The following is a 23,758-nucleotide window of genomic DNA, read 5'->3' as shown; positions in this document are numbered from 1 at the left end:
GCACAGACTCATCAGGCCAGCTAAACGATAGAGATCGGAGTTTTCAAAGAAAATGGCACCAGCTGCAGAGTTGCAAGTTATTTTTCACCTAATGTTATTTGATTTGTGCCGAAATATTTAAACTATATTCCAGAAATAAAAACACGAAGCTAAAGCTACTTATGTGATCCCCAGCATCATCATCATCATCATCGAGTCTGGAACCGTCGACTTCAGACGCTAGAGTGATGACGCCTAGGTTAGAAGATTGTTGATACCTAGCTATAACTTTAGCAAAATGAGAAATAACATTAATGCCGTTAATGCTTTAAATTTGGAGCACGGAGAAAACTTCATACGACGATCAGATGGTCTCATATCGACATTGTTAACGTGCGTAGATATATGAAGAAGAGCCAGAGGAAACCATGGGACTGTCAGAAGTTGGAGCAGCATGTAGAGGGTGTAGTTGAAAATGACTGGAATTATTTTAAATTCAGCTTTGTAAAAAAAAGTGATAACTTTGTGATTTTAGAAAATGTATCATTTAATATAAGTTTCATAAAATCAGTTGTAAGAGTTGTTTGTTGTTATCAGGAAGCTAGAGAACTTTTACTGACCTTCATGCAATATTTGACCATTTAATTCTCATATGCAATAAACCAAGATGGAATTAATTTGCAAACTTGACTTGACTTACTCTGTTTAAATCAGAAGACTTCATTCCTTTAAGTTTTAAGGGGAATCTACAGAGATTACATTATATGGTTTTATAAGAAATTACTGACTGCTAACATCTGGCCACATTGTAAAGATTAAAACAAAACTTCACAAAAGATAACATCTAATCATATTGCAAAGGTTTATAGAAATAACTTTACAGATAAGTAACATCTGGTCACATTGTAAAGGTTTATAAAAATGACTACACTATTTACACTGATTAGTTAAATCAAAACCACAGCACAGATGTGGACCGCACCTACAAATCACTTATTCATCCTCTACATCAGAAATCATGTTGCTTAGAAGGTTACACAGGATCAATTCTCTACATTTTATCAATTTTAGAGGTGAGGATAATTGGAACTGTTGTAAGAAAGGATTTTGAAGTTGTTCAGTCGTATGACCACTTGCCGATGCGTATAGTGTCGGTGGTGTCTTCTTCAGAGAGTCTCTCTTGGTGAATGCTGGAATGACGAGTTTCATCTTCCTTTCATAGAGGAGATCGGTAATGATGAAGCCTCTGTCTGCCGTTACTTCATCGCCTGGACGAAGGGATTCCAGGAACCCTGAATTTGCAGTTATGAATTTACCACAACAACAGGTTTTGAAACACCAAACCTTTCAGCAAGATAACCCTGCAATAAATTAAGACAGCTTCATCAGTCATCAGGAGCTGATCCCAACTGTGTAGCTGGAAGCTGTTGGTGTATGTGTTGGTAAGGTGCACGGCAACTGAATGAAATGCATCCAATGTCAACCCTGTGTGCTGACAAAGATGGTGCAATTGATGGTGTACAATGGCGCCGGCTCAACGCATTGTGTTCTCATCTCAGATGTAGGTGGCTTCAGATTGAGATGTGATTTTGAAGTGTAGTTGTGGTCAGAGACAGATGGATCCTCCTGTTGTGTTTCTGCATCACAGTTCAGGGCATGTGGATGTGATCATCTTCACAGTTGATCACTGACGCTCATCGATGCATCTGTGGAAGAATATACAACCATAAAAATGTTTACATTAGTAATAGTACATCATGAGAATATATGATGGCACTCATACTTGAACAGAAACGTGTGAGAGACGCATTAAAAATGAGTTTATACACAATCTCTAACTCTAGTGTTAATACTTAAGTCAATATCAATATGAGAGATGTAGCTAGAATGCCTGCAATCATATGCAATCTCTGTAATTTACAGGAATAATGTAAGCTACTGTAAGACTAATGTACTATAATACTACAGTAAATAGGTACCACTGTACTATCGTAAATATTAAATATATTGGTGGCAATGGTAATAGTGCAAGATTCATTGTGTTTTGTGAATAATACTGATTTAAAATTCATAGAAGGGACTTCACAAATCTAGCATTAGGTTAACAAGCACATGGCTAGCAAACTTAGCTTACCTGAATCTGACAACCTGTTCAGCAGCCGCCGTGACTTCTTTACTGGAGCATCATAGCCGACACATTTCTTGGGTAAGGGTGTTCGTCAGTCAGCTTCCCGTCCATGAAATGCTACGAAAACACATACGGGCGCTTGGGTGGGCACTTCAAGTTTAGCGCCTTCAGCCAGTGCCTCAGGTGCTTCTCGTCTTAAGGTGGAGGGTGTAAATCATAAAGTGCAGCGCAACACTCCGACCGCTTAATCTAATATAAGTTACCGTTACAGCTATAGGATTACGGCTAGCGACTAGCATTAGTTCCCTCTCAGCCAGAAGTAAGAAAAGTCAAACGAACGCAATGGTGTCACCCTTGTTGTCGCGAACATAAACTGATACACACGCAAGAGCTGTCACTACAAAGCCAGAGTAATCGAGCGAGAGCTTCAATCAATGATGAACCAATGGTAAGCAAGCCCTATGAGCAAGACCAACCCACCTAATTATCATACAAGACAAAGAAATGTAAAAATAAATACGAAAATAAATTTAAAAAGTTGAAATAAATAAATGTTACAATAAATTAATCTGGAAAAAAATATATATGGGAATAAATAAATATAAAAATAAATGAATGCATAAAATAAGTAAATATAAAATAAATGGAAAAATAAATAAAACAATAAATAAATAGAATTAGAAATAATTAAATCATAAATGCAGAAAAATAATAAATTAAGGGGAAAAAATGAATTTTATTAAAAAATAATCATATTTATTGGTTTATTCTCCTATTATTATTTATTTTCCTATTATCACATTTATTTACCTATTTATCTATTTATTAATTTATCTATTTATTTATTTATTCTTTCATTTATTTATTCATTTATTCATTTTTAATATCTGCAGGTTTAGTCCTCCATATGTGAGCTCCTTCTGTTGCTCTGGCTGAAAGGATAACAGTATAGTAAGACATGAGTGATCGCTCAAACCTCCTTAGATCACATAATTTCATGAAAAATTAATAGAAATGCTCATTTTGTGTAAAGAAGTGTGACATAAACATGATATTTTATCAATATTTTTCTAAACATGTAAGCCTTTGGAGAATATTTTTTTTTGTGCATTCCTGTGGTCACAAATAAACGTAAGCAGGTGCAACTGAATAGGTATGTGTTCTCTTTTAAAGTGAAATGGTAAATACCAGTTTGATTCAGCATGATTGATGCGTACTCCTGACACAATTTAATAAATTACTGTTACTGTAACTTTTTTTTTATTGTAAAACATTGGTCAAATATCGATACTTGAATCTTATAGGGCTGCAGCTAATGATAATTTGATAATTGATTAGTTAGCCGATTATTTCTTTGATTAATTGGATAAAAAGACAGTAAGAAACGTCTCACATTTATATTCAATTACAGTTATCCCTTTACTGTTACCACTCTTATAAAATACTTAAATTACATGTTGACTTTTAAACCTAAATTTAACATCCAACAACACATATTTCAGCAAAATTAATGTTTTTTTGCACTGAATTTTAATTGTTTCCCCCTCTAATGTGTCACCTGTTTGACACACGTGCACGCGCTGATGCTCATTCAGTAAAGTTTGAAGTTTAACACAGACTGTCAGGATGAGCCCTCATGCAAAATGGAAATACTCGTGTGAATTTGTAACGCTTACAGAAGTAAAGTTTTGCTCTGAGGAAACGTATCACGCATTAACCGGCACACACATCTTTCAAAGCTCTTGACAGTGCAAGCCATGTTAAACGTTATGCTAATGCATTAGCTTGAAGCTTCAAATAAATAATTCTCATGTTTTGGGCAGCTTGGATTAGGTACCTTTGCAGCAGCAGTTTACTTTGCATCGAAAAATAGTAGAGGAAACATTTTGTCCATAGAAATGCGTTATTCAGTGCTGTTATTTGACTTGACTTGTACAAGTTTTCCGTGTACGTTTCGAAGACATAATGACATTCGTTGTCAACAATTTTCATTATCGATTATTATCGATTTTATCGATTAGTTTTTGCAGCTTTAGAATCTTAAGTCTTTAAGTAAAGACCCAACGTTCGCTTCTGACATGCTCATTATGCGATCTAATTAGTTTTCAATCAGCTACTTAAATGGTGGGGTTGTGTGACGTCATTCTATGGAGGCGTGTTGAGGGCGGGTTTTGGGTTACTGGCCTGACAGTGGAAACGCAGTGCCATGGGAACGGAGCGGACACGCTGGTGTGGCGTGCAGGTGATGCTCATTAGCTCACACCCAGCTTGCCACAGCAGGTCAAAGATTCATTTTGGCAGTCGCCATAATATTTTCAATGCAGGGAAAACCATGGTTACTGTTTTTGATAATGAACATAAATTTAAACCTGCAACCCAACTCAAGCTACTGCTACTGTCAAATGTGCATTTCTAAAAGACAAAACACGTAATATTTATCTGTGAAATGTTCACAGATAAATATTACATGATAAATGGCAAGTGTTTGTCATGTTCTGATGATAAAACCACAATTAACTGTCTGGTGTCTATTGCGTGAGAGTTGGCAGCCCTGGATATGACAGCTTTTATTTATTTATTTATTTATTTTATTTTATTTATCCAGGAGGGCTGCATTACAGTATTGTGATACACCACCCCACTGGTCAAACCATGTTATTGCAGGCCCTTAAAGTAGGTCATTTGAGATCAAAGGTCTATTCAACATCAAACATTTTTTGACAATTTTTTATTGTCGATAATGTTGACAACCGTTTCAGCCCTAACCCCTGAGGTATTTTATGCAGTTTTGCTTCATTTGAGTTGTTCTTTAGATCTTTCACATTGTGTAGCGAGACTGTACAGGTGCTTGTAGATCTACTAAAATTTTTCACATTAGCATATTGCGCAAATCATTCAGGAAGCCTTCTTAAGATGCCAGACACAAGGTGCATGATGGAGGTCAGTCTCCTGTACTTGTGTGTTAGTGGTGTGCTGGTGTTTTCTTGCTGATGACAGCCTTTCTCAGGTTTTGAGGACCTTTTAAGAGAAGCGTTGTGGAGATTAACTTTTTAATCCGAGTGCACAGGATTAGAGGTTTTTATATTTTTATTTCTACTTCCTCTTTGCACATCAGTCAGTCTGTTTGCTGTGTTAGTTAAACATGGGAACATGGTCTTGCAGTTAGTGCTTACTATTTTACATTGTGTTCTTAAAGGATTAGTCCACTTTCAAATAAAATTTTCCTGGTAATTTACTCACCCCCATGTCATCCAAGATGTTCATGTCTTTCTTTCTTCGGTCGAAAAGAAATTAAGGTTTTTGATGAAAACATTCCAGGATTATTCTCCTTATAATGGACTTCAATGGCCTCCACGGTTGAAGGTCAAAATTACAGTTTCAGTGCAGCTTCGAAGGGCTTTAAACGATACCAGATGAGGAATAATCTTATCTTGCGAAACGATTGGTCATTTTTGAAAAAAAAAATGTAAATGTATATGCTTTATATAAACAAATGATCACCTTCCAAGTGCTTCTGCCAAAACCACACTTTCATATTCTTCAAAAAGCTTGCGCTGTATGTCCTACGCGTTCCCTATTCTACTTACTGAAAAAATGGAACTGTTGCTGCGTTCGTTCCGTAAGTAGAATAGGGAAGGCATATTGTTTTGCTAGATAAGGCCCTTATTCCTCGTCTGGTATCGTTTAAAGCCCTTTGAAGCTGCACTGAAACTGTAATTTTGACCTTCAACCGTTTGGAGGCCACTGAAGTCCACTATAAGGAGAATAATCCTGGAACGTTTTCATCAAAAACCTTAATTTCTTTTCGACTGAAGAAAGATGGACATAGACATTTTGGATGACATGGGGGTGAGTAAATTATCAGGAAAATTTTATTTGAAAGTGAACTAATCCTTTAAGGCCTGTTCACACCAAGAACAATAACTATAAAGATAATGTTAAAGATATAGTTCTAATATTCATTCTAAATATAAAAGAATAGCAGAGTCCACACCACTGCTATAACGATAACGATACAGAGAAACAATATCATTGATATCACTTTCAGAATGATTTTTTTTTCCAGCTGTTGAATGATAAAACACTGACAGCCAATCAGAATCCATTTAAAATGACATTGAGAAGTTAATCGCTGAGGTCCAGAAAAGCCTCCACTGTTTGACAACAATTCAAACCCCCTTTTCAAGGATACTTTAAAATAAATGGATATTATACACATTTTGAAACTGCAGCATGTGAGCTTAGAATAAACAGACCGTTATCGTTCGTTGGTGTGGACCTAAATATAGTTATTGTTATAGTTATCTTTATAGTTATCATTCTTGGTGTGAAAGGGCCTTTAGGGTTGTAGATTGTTTACAATACCATTCAAAGATTTGGTCTGTACGATTTGTTTTATGTTTTTGAAAAAAGTCTCACAATTATTTGATTAAAAAAACAGTAAAATGGTAATATTGTGAAATGTTATTACAGTTTACCAAAAGCTGTTGAAACTGAAGTTGTAATAGTCTTTTCTTCCCTATGACGTATATCCAAGTGAAATGGTAGTACTTAATTTTTCCATGGGGAATTGATTGCATCATTGGATTGTTGTTGCTTGCTGTTGCTGTGATCTCGTGAGTGACTGGTTCTCCCGCCCTCGAGTATAGATCATCAGAGAAGAGGTGTTGAGTCTTCATTGTCACATGATCCTTCAGAAATCATTATAATATGCTGATTTTGTGCTAGTAACATTTCTAGATATTATCAAAGTTGGAAACAGTTTTTCTGCATAAAGTATTTGTGGAAATTGTAATGTATTTTTCTTTCAGGATACTTTGATGAATAGAAAGAGCTGCATTTATTTGAAATGTAAATCTTTTTTAACATTACAAATGTTGTAACTGTCACTTTTTATCAATTTAATGCATCCTTGGTTTTGAAAGGAGGTTGATGATGGTTTTGTGCTCCTTTTTATAATTGTTGCTTCTACAGACCTTACGTAGCCCTGCCCCTTTTCAGAGCTGCACTTGTGTTCTGTCATTTGTTTTTCCACAGCAGGATTGTGGGATATCAAAGACAGCAAAGGGTACATCTCTGCTGCCCTCAAAAATAAATCAGATGAAAGTCAGACAGGACGTGAAGCTAATATTAGATTTGGATGTGCCATGATGCTTTCCTACTTGGGCTGGGTGATATATCGGTTCCCTGATTACTGCTAAATCGCCATCACCTGCTTTCAAATGGAGCGGCATTTAATAGACAGAGCCTTAGTTCACTGACAAGCTGACGGCTTTACTGACGAAATGCGAATGACAATCGCATGCGATATATCGCCCTGCCCTATTTCCTACCTTGAAATGCATCTTTCGAAGGAAGCATTTTTAAGTTTTCAGATGCAGCCTAGCTCTTGAGGAGCAGGGTCTATAGTGATGCAGGAACTACAAACATCAGCCTTAATGCTTTTAATTGGAATTCGAAGAATCACATGAATGAATAGGAGTTGTCAAGGTGCAGCCAAGGATCATGGCTGAGAATAAAACTGTTGCCTCTAGTCTTAAATTGATTAGCGTTTTTGTACAAGAACGACAGAAGAGACAGGAAAACTTTACTACTGCAGTATGAGTGTGCAGTCTGTGATGTCCATGTGTAGCTGTCTGAAAGGTGCTCTGTCCATTGGGAGCCAGCTAGAGAATCAGATAAAGTCACCATGGTTACGCTTACTATTATGACATCATGGGAACCCTGCTGGCACGCTGTTCCACAGGAGGTGCCTGTTTCTGATTGGCTGACGGTGATCCTGCATGCTTAAATTCGAAATCGTCTGGAGTACAACCGAGACAGTGGGAACAACCCCCTCCCCATTGCGCTGTCTTTCTGCTTACTGTCTCTCTCACTCTTTCTTTCTCCAGCTCATTCACGGCTGCCATGGGCTATTTTTAGACTTTGATTGTCAAGAACTGCTTAACCAGATTAGATGTCTCTCTGTCGCTCTCTCATTTTCTCCCCCTCAGCATCCTGTGGATAATATAATACATCTTGGCTAGTGTTTCAACTTTGCCATTGATTCATAGGATCAGTTTTATTGTTTGGGTGCAACGTTGCTTTGTTTTGTCCCTGAAAATCTGAAGGAGCACATTAAAGGAATAGTGCACCCCCAAAATAAAATAATTTACTCACCCTCATATTGTTCCAAACCCTCATGTTGGAACGCAAAACAAGATGTTTTGAAGATTGTTTGTAACCAAGAAATGCAGAGAAGATTTTTTTTTTTTTTTTTTGGTAAGCGCAGAAGAAACATTTGAAACATTTTTTGTTTTATTTGAAACAAAATCAGGTTAGTGAATGATGAAAGAGTTTTCATTTTTGGGTGAATTATCCCTTTAAACCCACCACTCAGTCTTACTGTCTCTAAGGCCAGAGATTCACACCTACATAGTAGCTATTTAAGCCGAGTCAGTAGGAAGAACAGAGTATAAATGGGCAGATTGTTAGGATTTAATACATGTCTTTAGATTTATTGACTGCAGTGGCTTTTCTCTTGTGCTTCATTTGATAAAGGTGAAGAGATCTAGCTGAAAACTGCAGTGTAGGAGATGGGACAATGATTTTCTTTGTTGGCTCTCTAAAGGCCTGTTCACATCAAGGACGATAACTTGTTCTCAATTTTAAAGAATAGCACAATCTACACCACATCTATTACGATAACGGCACAGAGAAACAATATCGTTGGAACCACTTTCAGAACATTTTTTCCAGCTGATGAACATAAAAACACTGACAGCCAATCAGAAGTCATCCTGCTATAATGACCTTAAGCATTTAAAGCGGCAGAAAAGCATGTGCTTAGAATAAACAGAACAATATTGTCTGCTGGTGTGGATGCTAATATAGTTATCATTATAGTTATCTTTATAGTTATCGATGGTGTGAGTGGTCCTAAGTTTTAAAATTGAACACCTTTTGTAGGGCTGTGACAATTCCTCATTTAAAATTTGAGTACTCAATTTTAAAAAATCCTCTATTGCAATTTACCCATGTCAAGTAACAGGCAAATACTGGAAGTGGCACATTCCATGGATGAGAATCCATTAACTGCATTATTAGACTGTTTTCTAAAGCTGCACAATTAAAACCATACTACTACAGCCATCTTTGTGATCTCAGTTCTAAGAAACAGTTTTTTGTTGGTTCGAACAGTCAGCTTTTTCCTACTAAATACGTAAACACAATAAATTGTGGGTCACAGCTACTCTGAGATTTGCATAAACTAACCTTCCTGTTTCTCTGGAATACACCTTTTCAGAAGTCACCAGAATAAATGGCTTGAAATGTGATCTGTGCTGAGGACTTTGCATATATTTGTGTATTAGCAATCTTTTTTTATATTAGACATTTTCTTTTTGCATTTCATACATTTTAACACTAAATTGTTGATGTTCTATGTCATCATTGGCACAAAGAGCAGGAAGCTGACAACACAGAGAATCATAGGTCTGCAGAACAGATGCACACAGAGCCCCTCTGAATCCAACTGTTAGAGGATTACTGCGTTTAAGATGGATTTGGCCTGTGTGTATGTGTGCCAGTGTGTTATGAGTGTGTGTTTGTGTGCCTGTTTGAAGAGAGAGAGAGTTTGTACAGCTTTTTCAGGGCACAGCCCAGGGACCAAAGCAGATAGTGAGGAAACGGGGGAAAAAAATCATGTGACCTTAGCATGTTTTAAAAATAACACAGAAGAACAGAAAATAATCCTGCTGACCCTTCTTTGTGAATATAGGTTAGAGAAGCTATGCTTTATTTATGATCAGATCAGCAAATTGCAGAAAGATGTGCAAATAACTAAACAACTGATGTGTGTTTTACTCAAGTTTAGAGGATTTCACTGTAGGGAAGTGACCTGGCAATTGTGATTGGCTAATGACATAACAAGAATGTGCACAATCCTAAACCCTTCACTAGTGAATTCTAAGCTGTAATACGAAACACAGCAGGCATGGAACCATATAAATGCCTTTCATTTCAGCCTTCCTTTCAAAAATAATTAATTGGTTGTAAAAAAAAAAACATTAAAACAACATTATAATATAATAAAATATAGGGATGCACCGATCTTTGGCTGATCAATTTTCTGATAGTGATAATTATTTATATTTGAAAGCAGATAACATATTTATCGGCCAATACATCAGTTATCTAAATATATATGATTTATGATATGATATATTTTATATATATATATATATATATATATATATATATATATATATATATATATATATATATATATATATATATATATATATATATATATATATAATATATAATATATATATATATATAATATATATATATATAATATATATATATATATAATATATATATATAATATATATATATATATATAATATATATATGATTTTTTTTTTTTTATATGATATAACAAAAGTCTCACCATTAAAAGCCATGTCCCAAGCACTTCAAAATAAATCAAACATATACAGTACAGTAACCTAGTTTGAACCAGTTTTAAAATGAATTTTGCACTCCTATGGCCAACTTTCTTTATCCCAAAAAAAATAAATAAAAAAAATCTATTGCCTTGCAAATAAATAAAATTATACCTAAATAGTGCAAACAAGTCATTGGACAACTTGCAGTGCATGTCCTGGATAAATAAAATGGAATAGCCTCCTCACAGACGATGAATGAAATGATTTGAATTAAAATTAATTAATTTTAATTAACATATTGTTGTTGATAAATGATACTAGAAAAATAAAAGTGCTTGTTAATGCATCAGTTTTTTGAAAAAGAAATATTGCTGTTTGAGCTGTGTGCCCTGAAGCAAGAGAGCTGAATGAACACCGGGTACTAAAACGCTTGCTAATAAATAAATTAACTCATTGTATATTATATTAATCATATATTTATACAATATTAAATAATATTACAATTTTTATCTGCATAAAATGACGCGAATGCGCCAGTGAAATTGAAGTAATTACATGTGTAGTCAGAATGTGTAACTCCTGTTGTGGATTTGCTCTTCCCATAACTGAAACACAGCAACTAAACCCAAAGAATTCACAACATTTTATTACAATATTGATCTTTATAATGTTCTGTATACTACAGTTCATAGTCCATCTTAGTTATTAATATAGTGCATTGCTAAAGTTGAAGAGCTGAATGAACACCGGGAAACTGAAGAGCTTTGGTAGCGGGTTATTTAACTCAATGAAATGCATCCTATATTAGATTAATCACATATTTATACAACGCAAATAAATGCAGTCCTCATGTTCTCCTGGAATACATGATTTCACCTGCAGATGTCTTTGCTCCTTGTTGCATTCATATTTCAGTTGAACTGCACCAAAGTTCATTTGGAAGTGGACTGAGACCCATCTTTTCTGTGGTCTTGGTCCGCTTGTATGGTGTGCACTAAGGTTTGGATGGCAGCGTTCACACTTACTCAAATTAACTGCACAAACATAGCAAATTGCACCAAATTTCATTTTAATCAAACTAAACCTGCCAAGTGTGAATGCACATTTGCATTTGAAATAATTTAATTGGCATGATTTGTGTCTAACATAGTGCCCTTTGAGCATGAAAGTTATCCCTCATTTGTGTGTGTGTATGTGTATCCTGGTAATAAACACTCATGGTGCAGTGTACTGCAGTAGACAGCATGAATATAAATAAGCTGCAGGTATCTATATGTATGGGTGTTTTGCAGTTGTAAGTAGCAGACTGCACACAGTCCAGGGCTGAGCATGAGCAACGGTGTCTCATTTCCCCCATCACTAACACCCCCATGACACATTGTGGGTGTGTTTCTTTCTCCCTTCCTCATACAATCTCTCTCTCTCTGTCTCTCTCACACACACACACACGCATATACAAACACTGCACGTACGGAGGAAGAAGCCGTGAGAAACTACTACTGCAGAGGGTATTTTTTTTTCTGGATATCATTTCTCACTGCCTGATGCAAGTTTGCATCCATCCTAAGAACATGTGGAGTTCCTGTCTGTCATTCTAATGAAGGATCTTTAGCACGCTGGAAGAACTGGCTCTGTGCTCACGCACCGCCCCCGGCTACCTGACTCTTTCTGTGTGGATTTACATTAAACGTGCAAGTGTACAGCGCACCGTTGCAGTCTGTATGGATCTGCGCGAAGACGAAGAAATGCACGGAGAGACACACAGATCTTTATTAACCTGATTCAACCAACTACCACCAAACTGTGAGTGTTACACTCTGCAGCAGAGAGGATTATGCCAATTCCCACATTCAACAATGAGACTTCTGTCTCCAAATGGGTTACAAATTCAGAATTTGTGAATGTTCTTGCATTCCATAATTAAAAAAAAAAAAAAAAAGGATCAATTTGGGAATGGAATGAAGAGGCTTGTCCTCAGAAAACATCTGCAGTGTGTGGTGGCTCAAGGCATGTGAAGTCATCAGATTGACTGATCACTGTTTAAGCTTTGCAGGATGGGCTGCAGTAAAGGTGGCCTCTTGTGTAACTAAGGCTGGATTTACACTGTCAACCAATTACGGTGTTTTTAGATGCCAGGCACAGATCGGATCATATTGCATGCGTGTCCACTAGGGGTGTAATGGTTCAAATTACTCATGGTTTCATTCATTTATACTCATAGTTTTTTTTTCAGGTAGGTCTAACAGTAGTTTTCAAGTAAAGATGTTATAAAGTAGTCAAATGTAAAATAACACTGCATAATCTTCACTATATAAATTAAATATAGATGAATCGTTATCAATGTTACTAAAGTTATTCATTCAAGAGCAGTGAGTGATTTCGTTTGTTGTTTGGGTAACATTAAAAACAGACAGCAGCAGGAATATTAGGCTGCTGTCACTTTAAAACATAATGCACTGATCCAATATACTAATATTTTACAGATTAGGGATGGTAAGATTCACCGATTTGCATCGGTGCATCGTTATAAAAGTTCACAATGTGGTGCATGGATTTAAAAAAATTGTGCATTGGATACTAGTTGGAATTTGTATCGCGATGCATTGGTTCTAACATAACAAAAAAATTAAAGGGTTTATTTAAATTTAATTTGATTAAAAGTTTTATGCCTTCATTTGATTACCAGAAAAATTAAAATACACAGCACAGAATTTCTGGAAAAAAATTCATAGGGCCCTATTATTGTAAACAAATTAAAAGTTGCTTTTTATTAATTCAATTAATTAAACATGTTTTTGAATTAAAACATTAAAATGGAATCCAGAAAAATTAAAACAGAATTTGGTAAAAAATAAAATTTCAAGTAGTATTTCAAGTATTTCATAGAGCCCTACATATTGAATTGAATTGAATTGAATTGCATAGCATCGTATTTTTTCATTGCATCATATCACATTGTGTTGAATCCAATCGGATCGCATCGTAATTGGGGTGAATCATATCGCAATGGTAGCTGCTTCATATGTATCTTTAATGTATCGCATCATATCGTTGGCTATGCATCGAGATGCGTATCGCATCGGCTTCAGTTATGGAGATACACATCCCTAATACACAAACATTGTTTTTCTTGACTGTTAATGTTCATTTAAGACATATTAGACTGTTTGCTGGGATTCTTGCCAAGACTGGCATGTTGATGCGATTTTTGTGTGAATTTTTCATTGAAGCACAAGAAGACGTGAAAGCGAAATCAATTTAGTATTCATACACTGTCTGAGATACGGCTTTCCGTATTGACGCTTCGGGTGTGTGTGTGTGTGTACACTTGTACACTTGCTGGTCATCGAGTAGTCCTTAATGTCGAGCCCTGCCCAGCATTTTTTTGTTATTGTTTTGTGCCTGTCCAAATAGGGTGATGATGACATAAATTACTGGTCACAGTCGTGCCGAACCGTGGGTGGAGAACGGTACGGTTTAATTTTTTTTTTTTTTAAACCAAGAACCGTTATACCCTAGTTCATAGCGAATACACATTGAGGTTGGTCACTTTCAGATATGGTTTTGATGCAGCTGATATCTGACCATCTGACCAACAACTAACAAACTCATATCTGATTCCCTTCTTATTCGTAAATTTTTCTTTATTGTTAGCCAACTTGATTTAAAGAATTAGTCAACTTTCAAATAAAATTTTCCTGATAATTTACTCACCCCCATGTCATCCAAGATGTTCATGTTTTTCTCTCATCTTTCATCCAAGATGTTCATGTTCATAAGGGTCTTATCTAGTGAAATGATCGGTCATTTTCGAAAAAAATACAACTGTATATGCTTTATAAACACAAATGATCGCCTTGTACGTGCTTCCGCTTTCCATATTCTTCGAAAAGCTTACGCTGTATGTCCTATGCCTTCCCTATTCTACTTACGGAAAAAAACGGAACTGGTGCTGCGTTCGTTCCGTAAGTTGAATAGGGAAGGCGTTGGACATACAGCGTAAGTTTTTGAAGAAGTCCTTTGAAGCTGCACTGAAACTGTAATTTTGACCTTCATCCGTATGGAGGCCATTGAAGTCCACTATAAGGCGAATAATCCTGGAATGTTTTCATCAAAAACCTTAATTTCTTTTCGACTGAAGAAAGAAAGACATGAACATCTTGGATGACATGGGGGTGAGTAAATTATCAGGAACATTTTATTTGAAAGTGAACTAATCCTTTAACAGGCTTGGTCTAGTGATTATATTATATTATATTATATTATATTATATTATATTATATTATATTATATTATATTATATTATATTATATTATATTATATTATATTATATTATATTATATTATATATAAAAACTCTTGACACTCAGGTGACGGTCATGAATGCATTGTAATTTCTGTGTGTGAATCATGCAGGGCAGTCCCAGGATGCCAGCCTTAGGATGCTAGGCTGCCCTTCCCCCTTTCATGGACCAGACTCCTCTTTCCTTCCGTGATTCTTGATTTGCTCATCTGTACTCAACCTGGTACACTAATCTGCTGGGTGATGTAACCATTCAAACATTTTTTAATAAGATTAAATAAATAAATGAATAAATGTATATATAAAATATAATATTACATTTCAGCTTGCAATGTAAATATGGTCTAAAATCTCTGGTCTCTAGTGTACTCAGCAATTGCTGGCATAGGCCCTGTTCCAAAATGCCACTTTGAGCCCTTGTAGCTCTCTATCGGGTCCATGTTTCGAAAAAGTAACATGGCAAATAGAACGGTGAACATGTTTTTGCTTATGTTGCTTTTGGGTTACATTTTATTTTAAGGTATCCGTGTTACAGTGTAATTATACATTTAGGTACTGAGTAATAAGAATAAAGTGCATGTACTTACTACAGGTTTAGGATTAGGGGTTACACTTTATTTTAAAGTGAGGAAGTTACATTATACTTACTCAAATAAGTACTGAGTAATATTAATTAGCTACATGTATTTACTATAGAGTTATGGTTAGGGTTAGGGTTTGGTTTAGGGTCAGTTACTTGTATTTATGTACAATTTACTATTATTACTAGTAAGTACATGTAGTAGCATGTAATGTCACCTTTAAAGTGTTACCGGATTAGGATTATTGTGTGGTTTAGGGTTAGTTGCATGCAATTAATTATACACAATTTATAGTAATTACTATAGTAACTACATGTAACTATAACAAGACACTGTAAAATAAAGTGTTAACCTGCTTTGTAAAATAATTTACAAAATAAATTACCCTGTTTTTTTCAAGGTTTTCGAGGTTAGAGCCTGATTTGGTCTTTAAATTAATAATTCTTTAAGATTCTAATTATTCACACTTGTTTTGTGTTGTATAGCATTTTGCTTTCATTAATTTTGGACTGATTCAAGGCGATCAGATGCTGTAACGGCTTGGGTGTTTTCTTTCAAAGTTGAAAATACTCCCTGCAAACAGGAAGGAGCTTCCTGCTGTAAATTCCAGCTCTTGGTTGCGTCCTGTCCTATCCAATCAGGGCTCCATTCTCACAGTGGTGTCAACGGTCAACTGTTCCATCCTGAATACACAACTTTCTTAAAACGGCTGCACAGATTCAGTATTGTAGATGATGTTTATGACCTCACCAAATCACTGTTTAGCTGTTTCTATCCCAGGTTATCCTGTTTGGGTTTGTTCCAGAGTAAGGCTAATGGATCATTCCTGGTCAAAGCAGAAAGGACATGGTCAGCACCTTAACCGACAGGAGATTTGAGCAGAAATGAGCTTTAATTTTTAGCAGGGAATCAAAGACTAAGATTGTCACTCTTAAAATTGGTGCAGAAGATGCCAATATTTTACCTAACATGTCTTGCCCTAAATTTTTAATTTGAAGTTAGTAATTTGTGCTTTAATGTGGAAAATGGTCATGCACATGTGTGGCTTTTATCATGCTGACATTTGCATCATCAATAATATATTAGTGGTTCAGGTTGAAGTCTCTTATGCAGTTCAATGTTACGGCTCTTTTATGTGTTGTTTATTGTCTCCTCCATACTAACACATTTCTAATTTTTTTTTTCTTTTCCTGAGATTGCTCTAATTTCAGTGGCTTTAGCAGCTGAGAATTCTCACAGGAAAGCAAGCCAGGCTGTGTTGTGTTAATATACGCGTGTATTTATTTGATGTAGGCGTGAGAAGAATGAATTCTCTGGAATGTTCTTTGAGAGAGAGATTTCAGTTTACACGCTCAAGTACTAGTGGACCTCCCTACTGCATTTCAAACCAGTCAGTATTGTTTTAAACACACTGCAGAAACCAGCATTTAGACTCTAAATTATAGTCGTGCTGTTTTAGTGTGCTGAGGAGTCTAATGACCAGAGCACTCATTATTTAACAGCTATGAGTGCAGCAGCTCGCTAGCAAACACTCTGAAACTGCTTATCTGTATCGGTTTTATTGATCCAGAGAGAAATCTCTCTGAGATACACCACCTTTTAAGCTGCCTGCCCATTTTAGCAAAGCTGTTGGCCCAGAAAAGATGGCTGCTGATCTACTAGAAAGCCTCTCAGTTTCACCTGGCTGTCAGAGCTCACTATTAGCTGCCTATCTGGTCTCTTTGAACCCCTACTCGCTTTCTGGCAGGTCTGAGGTCTGCTTGAAACAAAGACTCTCTTTAGCGGCAGAACAATTCTTTGGCTTTGAGCGGGACTGCCCATGCCTGCTTTTTGTTTCTTGGCGCAGCACTACTAGGCCTCAGGCCTGAACAAACGTGAATGTATAAATATACCCAGGCGTTCTTGAACACAAAAAGACTTGTTGTTTGCTGCTGCTTGTAGGGAATTATTAGATCATGGCTGTTTTAGACTCTGTCCTGCAAATAGAGACCTTGTTTTGTTTTGCTTTCAGGAGATTTAAGTTTGGCTGAAAAAATTATTTACTTTTGCATAGGGTTGGGCGATAAAACGATAACGGTATTTGTCGCAATATATAATTTATTCGATAAAACAATATCAAAAGTTCGATAAAGTGTATGCGCCAAAAAGCAGAACGTAACTCATTTAAATGGCACGGCACACATACCATTTATTCGCTCGACTCAAAGTTCAAATGTCAATGCGACGTGAGCTTACTCGAGCGTATGTGTTTACTTGCTGATCAGTCTCACGGTCAGTGAGAAGCGTTTGAGTTCAGTGAAGAACCCAAATGTCTGTGATTTAAACTAGTTTAAAGCCAGATGAAACAGCACTGACAAACAGGAGAAAAGCTGTGCACAACAAAACAGTCAGAAGGCTTTTTAATCTACAAATCAGCATCATTTACCATGTATTTACTGTAGTATCACCATGGTATTGTGGCAGAAATGTGGGATATTCATTTTGAATTTTCTTATTAATGTAGACTTATTAAATGTATTAAAGGATTTTTCAGGTTTTATCTCTGTTGAGCTTCGCACAGCTCAGTTTTCAGAATAGTGTGTTTACTCTTAGCTCTGTGTTGTTGTGAATAGTAACAAGATAATCTCATCAGATTAGAGAATCTGAAGTGCTTAGCCTGACTCATATTAATGACTTCTAGCACTGCGGAGTGACTGTTACCTGACCACACAGATACTTCTGACCATAAACTTCCATATGTCAATATGTGTTTTCTCAGCAGGGATGAGATGAGATTCCTGGAAAGATTCCTTAAAAGAGATAGTTCACTCACAAATGAAAATTATCATCAATTACTCACGCCCATAAGATTTGTTTGTACTAGAAAAACACATGAAGATATTTTAAATGAAACCGAAAAAAATTCTGCTTCAAATCTTCATGAATACATTGTAAATGGAATTCAAATGAAACAAGCAGTTTAATCCATGTTTTCTGAAGAAACACAATCACTTTATATAATTAATAGATTTAGGCTATTTTTCATATAAACTTGTTCAGCACACATATATAGATGACATGAAAAATGCTAAACGGAATTTCAAATATATTAGTTTGACACGTGAGAACCAATGAGATTTATTTAGGTTTCATTAACAATATCTTGATTTGTTTTTCAAAAATGAACAAAAGTCATATGTGTTTGGAACTACATGAGGGTGAATAAATGCTGAGAGAATTTTTGAGTGAACCATTTCTTGCATGAATAGAGCAGAGAAGGCAAGAAACCCTGAGGAAGTGTAAATGGTGTTTCATTTGAGACTGATCTTAATGTTAGGAGTAAACTGAGCCAGAGGTGGCTGTTGCTGCTTGGACCACTTTGGCTGCTCACCCACATGTAATATTTGTATATAAACATGTTTGGCCACTTATGCCTTATTGCTAAATGATATGCCGTTGAAATAATTTGACAACTAGCTGCAAAGGGTAGTAAATGCAAGACTTTTTTTCTTCAACTATTGTCCATTCTTTATTACTCAACACTGCTGAAAAACTGGAATGCTGGAATAGTTAAGTAGAACCAGAATCCATAAAACTACATGACTTTTCATGAAAACAATGTGTTCTAAAATCCGCTCAAAATATATAAAAAATGTTTGATATCCTCCAACTGGATGGATTCATAATCTGAAACTAAAACATTAGAGTCTGTGCCCATCATACACTACATGATTTTTTTTTTTGTGAAATCTGTCAGCTCATCCAGACTGTAAATCTGGGCAAAAGTCATGCAGTGTATTCCAGCCTTTATGTATCCAGTCCTGACATTGCCTCAGCTTTCACGCAGGCGTAAACGGGCCATTCTTCTGAAGCCTGAACAGTCTGCTGTTCATCCGCCACCAAGGACAAGACCCCCTAGGCCTCTCTCTCTCTCTCTCTCTGTCTGTCACATGGCTCACTGCATGGGCATTTTTCTCATGGTTGGGGCCCCTGCTGTCGGCTCTTACAGTTCGATGAATCCAGCACCTCTGACCCTACAGATACAGAACAGGAATGTGTTGGATGAGGGTCAGAGGAGGGGAGATAGGCATGGTGAGATTGTGGGAGGTGGATGCCTTTCAAATGGGGTCACAATAAAGCCTGACCATGAGAGAGAAGAGTAGAAATGGGGGCATGAACTGATTATTGCCCTTGTACCAATTAGGACCATGAATGAGGTGCTTGCTGAGCAGCGTGGTAAACAGGTCAGAGGGTTAAACTGTGTTTGCAGTGCAGATATGCTGGATGTTTAAGTGGGATGTAAAGCACACAAGGGGTGGGTGATATAGGCTCCAGACAAAAAAAAAATAAATAAATAAATAATTAAGGAGCCATTGGCTCCTATAGGGGGGAAAAATAGGTGCCAAAAATGTTTGAGCCACACAATTAATGAACTTAAATTAAATCACTTACTTTTAGTCATCCTGTTGTGTTTTTACATGTATATCTCCCCTTTACAGTTTCAGCGTTTTCATCTTGTGATTTTTCTGGGAAATGAATGTCAATATTTTCCCTTAATACTTTTATAGTTTTTGTTAATATTTTGAATCCAATTAGATTTTTATGTTTTCTGCTTACATTTTTCATTAAGTTTTAATGTTTTTTTTTTTTTTGTTTGTTTGTTTTTGGTTGTTTTTAAACATGGCTGTTTAGTTTTTATACATTTTAATTTCAGTTAATTTAACATCTATTTCAAGCAATGAAAAAATGTTTTTTCATTGTTTTAGTTAACTATAATATTTATATTGAATAATATGTGTCAAATAATGTTGTTAGTCTATCCTTCCTGAAGCTACAACAGTTTACTTTGAATCAAATGAAAATTAATATAAATACATGGAAATAAATATATAAATATATTAAATTTGGTTTGTGTAACCAAATAACAAACAAGGGAAATTTATATACATACGGCTTTGATTAATGAACAGGCCAAAATACAGCAGGACTCTTATTTTGAAATGCATGTGCTTTTCTTTTGCTACTTATTCAAGTTTAGATGAGGAAGATAAAAAAAACTATGTTGTTACAAGCGTTACAACACATTACATTATGAATAATATAAAGTAAACTTTGTCATAATTGATCAGCATTAGTTCTTAAGCAAATGGTTGACTAATGTGCGCTAATCATTGATTGCGAGCTGCTCTGAAGCGCTGTAGCGAGAGCCTGAAGAACGTGCAACAGCGCCATCTTTTGACTTTAAAACATGCAGCGCTCACATTTAATGAAATTAATAAATGACAGAATTTTCATTTATGGGTGAACTAACCCTTTAATGTTAATAATCACATAAGGTAGTATCATGATTGTTTTTCCATCCACAAAATATAAGACACTTTAAAATGATTATTAATACTCTTGTTATACCATTTAAGGTTCTGAAGACTTTTAATGACCTTAAATTTATCTGACGAACATAAGCGGAGTGGAATAATAAGTGATCAGCATGATTGATATTCAAACGGTAAACACGCGCTGCATTGTGTGTGTATCTGCAGTCTGTTGAAAGTCTAACACAACAACTGTTATTATATGTATACATATTTTTCAAGAGACATATTTGAGAAGAATTTTGAATCAAATAATTTTAATTGTGATCAAGTTTCTGATACGATCACTCATTATCATGTAAAAAATATTGTAGATTGTTTACTTCTTTGTTTTTGTTTTTGTGTTTTGTATTTTTTACTTTTATCTTTTTCTACTAATATACTTTGCAATTAGTAAAATATAATAAATTAGAATAAAGCAAAATAGCAGGCATTTCACTTAAACTCACTAGTAATTTCAGACCTTTGTATTTGTTTGTGATATAATACAATTTGTTCATTGCAGATGAGGCATAGGCCCAGTTTCACAGACAGGGCTTAGCCTAAGCCAGGATGAGACCTCAGTTCAATTAGGATATTTAAATAGCTTTTATAAACGTACACTAGGAAAAAAAAAAAATCATTACTGGTGTTCATCTTGATTCAAAACAATGGCACTGACATATTTTAAGATATGTCAGTACAAGTTGCTTTCAGTTAAAATGGCTCAAACATGCATTTTAGTCTGGGACTAGCTTAAGCCTTGTCTGTGAAACCAGGCGATATAGTGTGTGCACCATTAGAGCTCGAGTCTGTTTTGGAGCTCCCAGACATACTGTAATAATTTATCCAGCCTGGCATGTACAGTACAGGGGTGAAGGAGCAGGAGCCCAAACCATTCACCTCAGCTCAGGGTTAGAGCTATAAATAAATACCTTCTGCTCTTTCTCTCCTTGTCTTTATCACTCCCTCTCTCTCTTTCTCTTTCTCTTTCTCTTTCTCTCCTTCTCTCTGTCTCCTCTGACTTGTACCAGGTACAATTTTGTATCAATTTTGTATCTTGTTCATTTTGTATCAGTTTGTTTATATGATGTTTGCATTTAAGGCAGAGACATATTCTTATGTTCAAGCTTGAGTTGGACAGCGGTCATCTGATCGGTCAGTCAAGAAAAGTGGGGCATTCCGGTCAGGTGTTCCTATAGTGATCACATCATTCTGTTTTATTTCATGTTTTTTTTTTTCTCCTTTCTTATAACCTATATGTATTTTTTCTTAATAGTGTCAGTCTTTAATCACATACTTTTATTAGAAACATGCTGTAAAATTATACGAAATTATATTGATTAAAAAAGGAAACCTAACTTGGTTTGCACTTTGAGTTTACAGGCCTCATTTATGCTCTTGTGCTAAAATGAGGATAGCAGATACTGTTTATAGCTGTTCCAGTGTTTGTAGTGTTGTTGTTTCAGTTGTGTTTGTTTGTGTTTATGTGTGTGTGTGTGGGGTTTTGGCACACATGGCCATAGTCAGCTTTGCAGCACTGTTTAGCCCTGTGACAGCCTTTACTCAGACCATTACACACAGCTTTATTTCAAGCATAGAGAACTGGTTTGGTAAATATGCTTAATTCCTGCAGCTTATAGAGGTCAGAGTAACATCACCTCGTACCATTGACAAAGAGGAGAAATACCTGCTGATACAAACTCATTCTCTGTGCTTAGACTTTGTCCTAACTGATTTTCTCTTTGTCTTTCTCGCAGAGTACAACAATGGAGGAAACTGTAATATGGGAACAGCACACGGTGACTCTTCACAGGGTGAGTGCTGAACTTTTCTTTCTTTCTTTCTTTCTTTCTTTCTTTCTTTCTTTCTTTCTTTCTTTCTTTCTTTCTTTCTTTCTTTCTTTCTTTCTTTCTTTCTTTCTTTCTTTCTTTCTTTCTTTCTTTCTTTCTTTCTTTCTTTCTAATAAATCAGACTTCAGTATCATGTTATCAAGGAATACTAGCAATTTTTTATATTTTATTTTTCAGTATCAGTCAAAATTAAGTATTGAATTGCGTACGCTTACACACACACACACACACACACACACACACACACACACACACACACACACACACACACACACTTAATATGTAATTATTAGTAGTAGTATTTTATCATATTAAATATTTTCAGTCAAAGTAAAATCTAATGTTAATTCTGGCCATTTATCTTGAAAAGAATTATTGGCTTGGAATTCTAATATCAGTGCAGCCCTTCTTTTATCTTTTTGTCTTTCTTTCCTCCCTCTCCCCTCTCTTCTCTTTTGGGATGGCTAGTTACAGGATGTGTGGTCATAGAGTACACAATAGCTGATCCCCCAGATGGCAGGAAGCAGTGTGTGAGAGGACAAAATTCCTGCTCTGCTCCACTTCCTGTTCCTTTTCCTCATCCTGCATGTTCCTAGGCTCAAACACATCTAAACCAGAGTCTGAAAAAGAGTGAGCGATTATGCAACAGTCAGTTGGGCACAGTATTTTTTTTTTTAAGCCCCTCCTTCTGTAAGAGTCAGAATACTACGGTCACTTACACAAATCTTGGATCGGTTTCATAACATGATGTCTGTATTAAACTTCAGTTCAGTCAGTCCTTTTGTGACCCGCTTTTTGATGTACTGACATCCTAGACAAGATAACAGGTGTATGAGCACTAAGCCTTTTACTGGGGGCTTTATTGTAGGTGGAATCGCTTTAGCTGTGTCATAACAGTATTACATGGCTGCCTCTGTTACAATGCACACAGAAAAACAAGACTATTCTTCTCCCATGTGATTATATGTGCTCCTCGCCTGCTCTGACTCTTAATATGATTTATAGCTGTTTGTTTAGAGAACACTCACAGGCCAGATGGTTTGGATGGCAGTGAGAGGTAGAACAGACCAGTGCGTGTGTGAAAACACCCAGTGACATCAGGAAAGGCTCTGAACAGAGCTCTGCCCTCTGGCCATCTGTCTGGAGTCTGTCT

At 35.9% G+C, this 23,758-nt stretch overlaps 1 protein-coding gene across 14 annotated transcripts in view; it reads left to right on the top strand.

Annotated features, from left to right (window-relative positions):
• tjp1a (tight junction protein 1a) overlaps positions 1-23,758 on the top strand; it is a 137,757-nt gene that overhangs the window by 74,945 nt on the left and 39,054 nt on the right. For 13 of the 14 annotated variants that reach the window (XM_067399507.1, XM_067399506.1, XM_067399509.1 and 10 more), the window contains one exon: positions 22,513-22,569. In XM_067399507.1, coding sequence (XP_067255608.1) covers positions 22,513-22,569 — 57 coding nt within the window. Of the gene's footprint in view, positions 1-14,954; positions 15,082-22,512; positions 22,570-23,758 lie in introns of all 14 variants that reach the window. The other variant, XM_067399505.1, reaches the window with a different exon arrangement.

Source organism: Chanodichthys erythropterus, chromosome 11, assembly GCF_024489055.1.
Source record: "Chanodichthys erythropterus isolate Z2021 chromosome 11, ASM2448905v1, whole genome shotgun sequence".
Classification (NCBI taxonomy): domain Eukaryota; kingdom Metazoa; phylum Chordata; class Actinopteri; order Cypriniformes; family Xenocyprididae; genus Chanodichthys; species Chanodichthys erythropterus.
The sequence above is the reverse complement of the archived record's forward strand: the minus strand, read 5'-3'. Positions and strand labels throughout refer to the sequence as shown.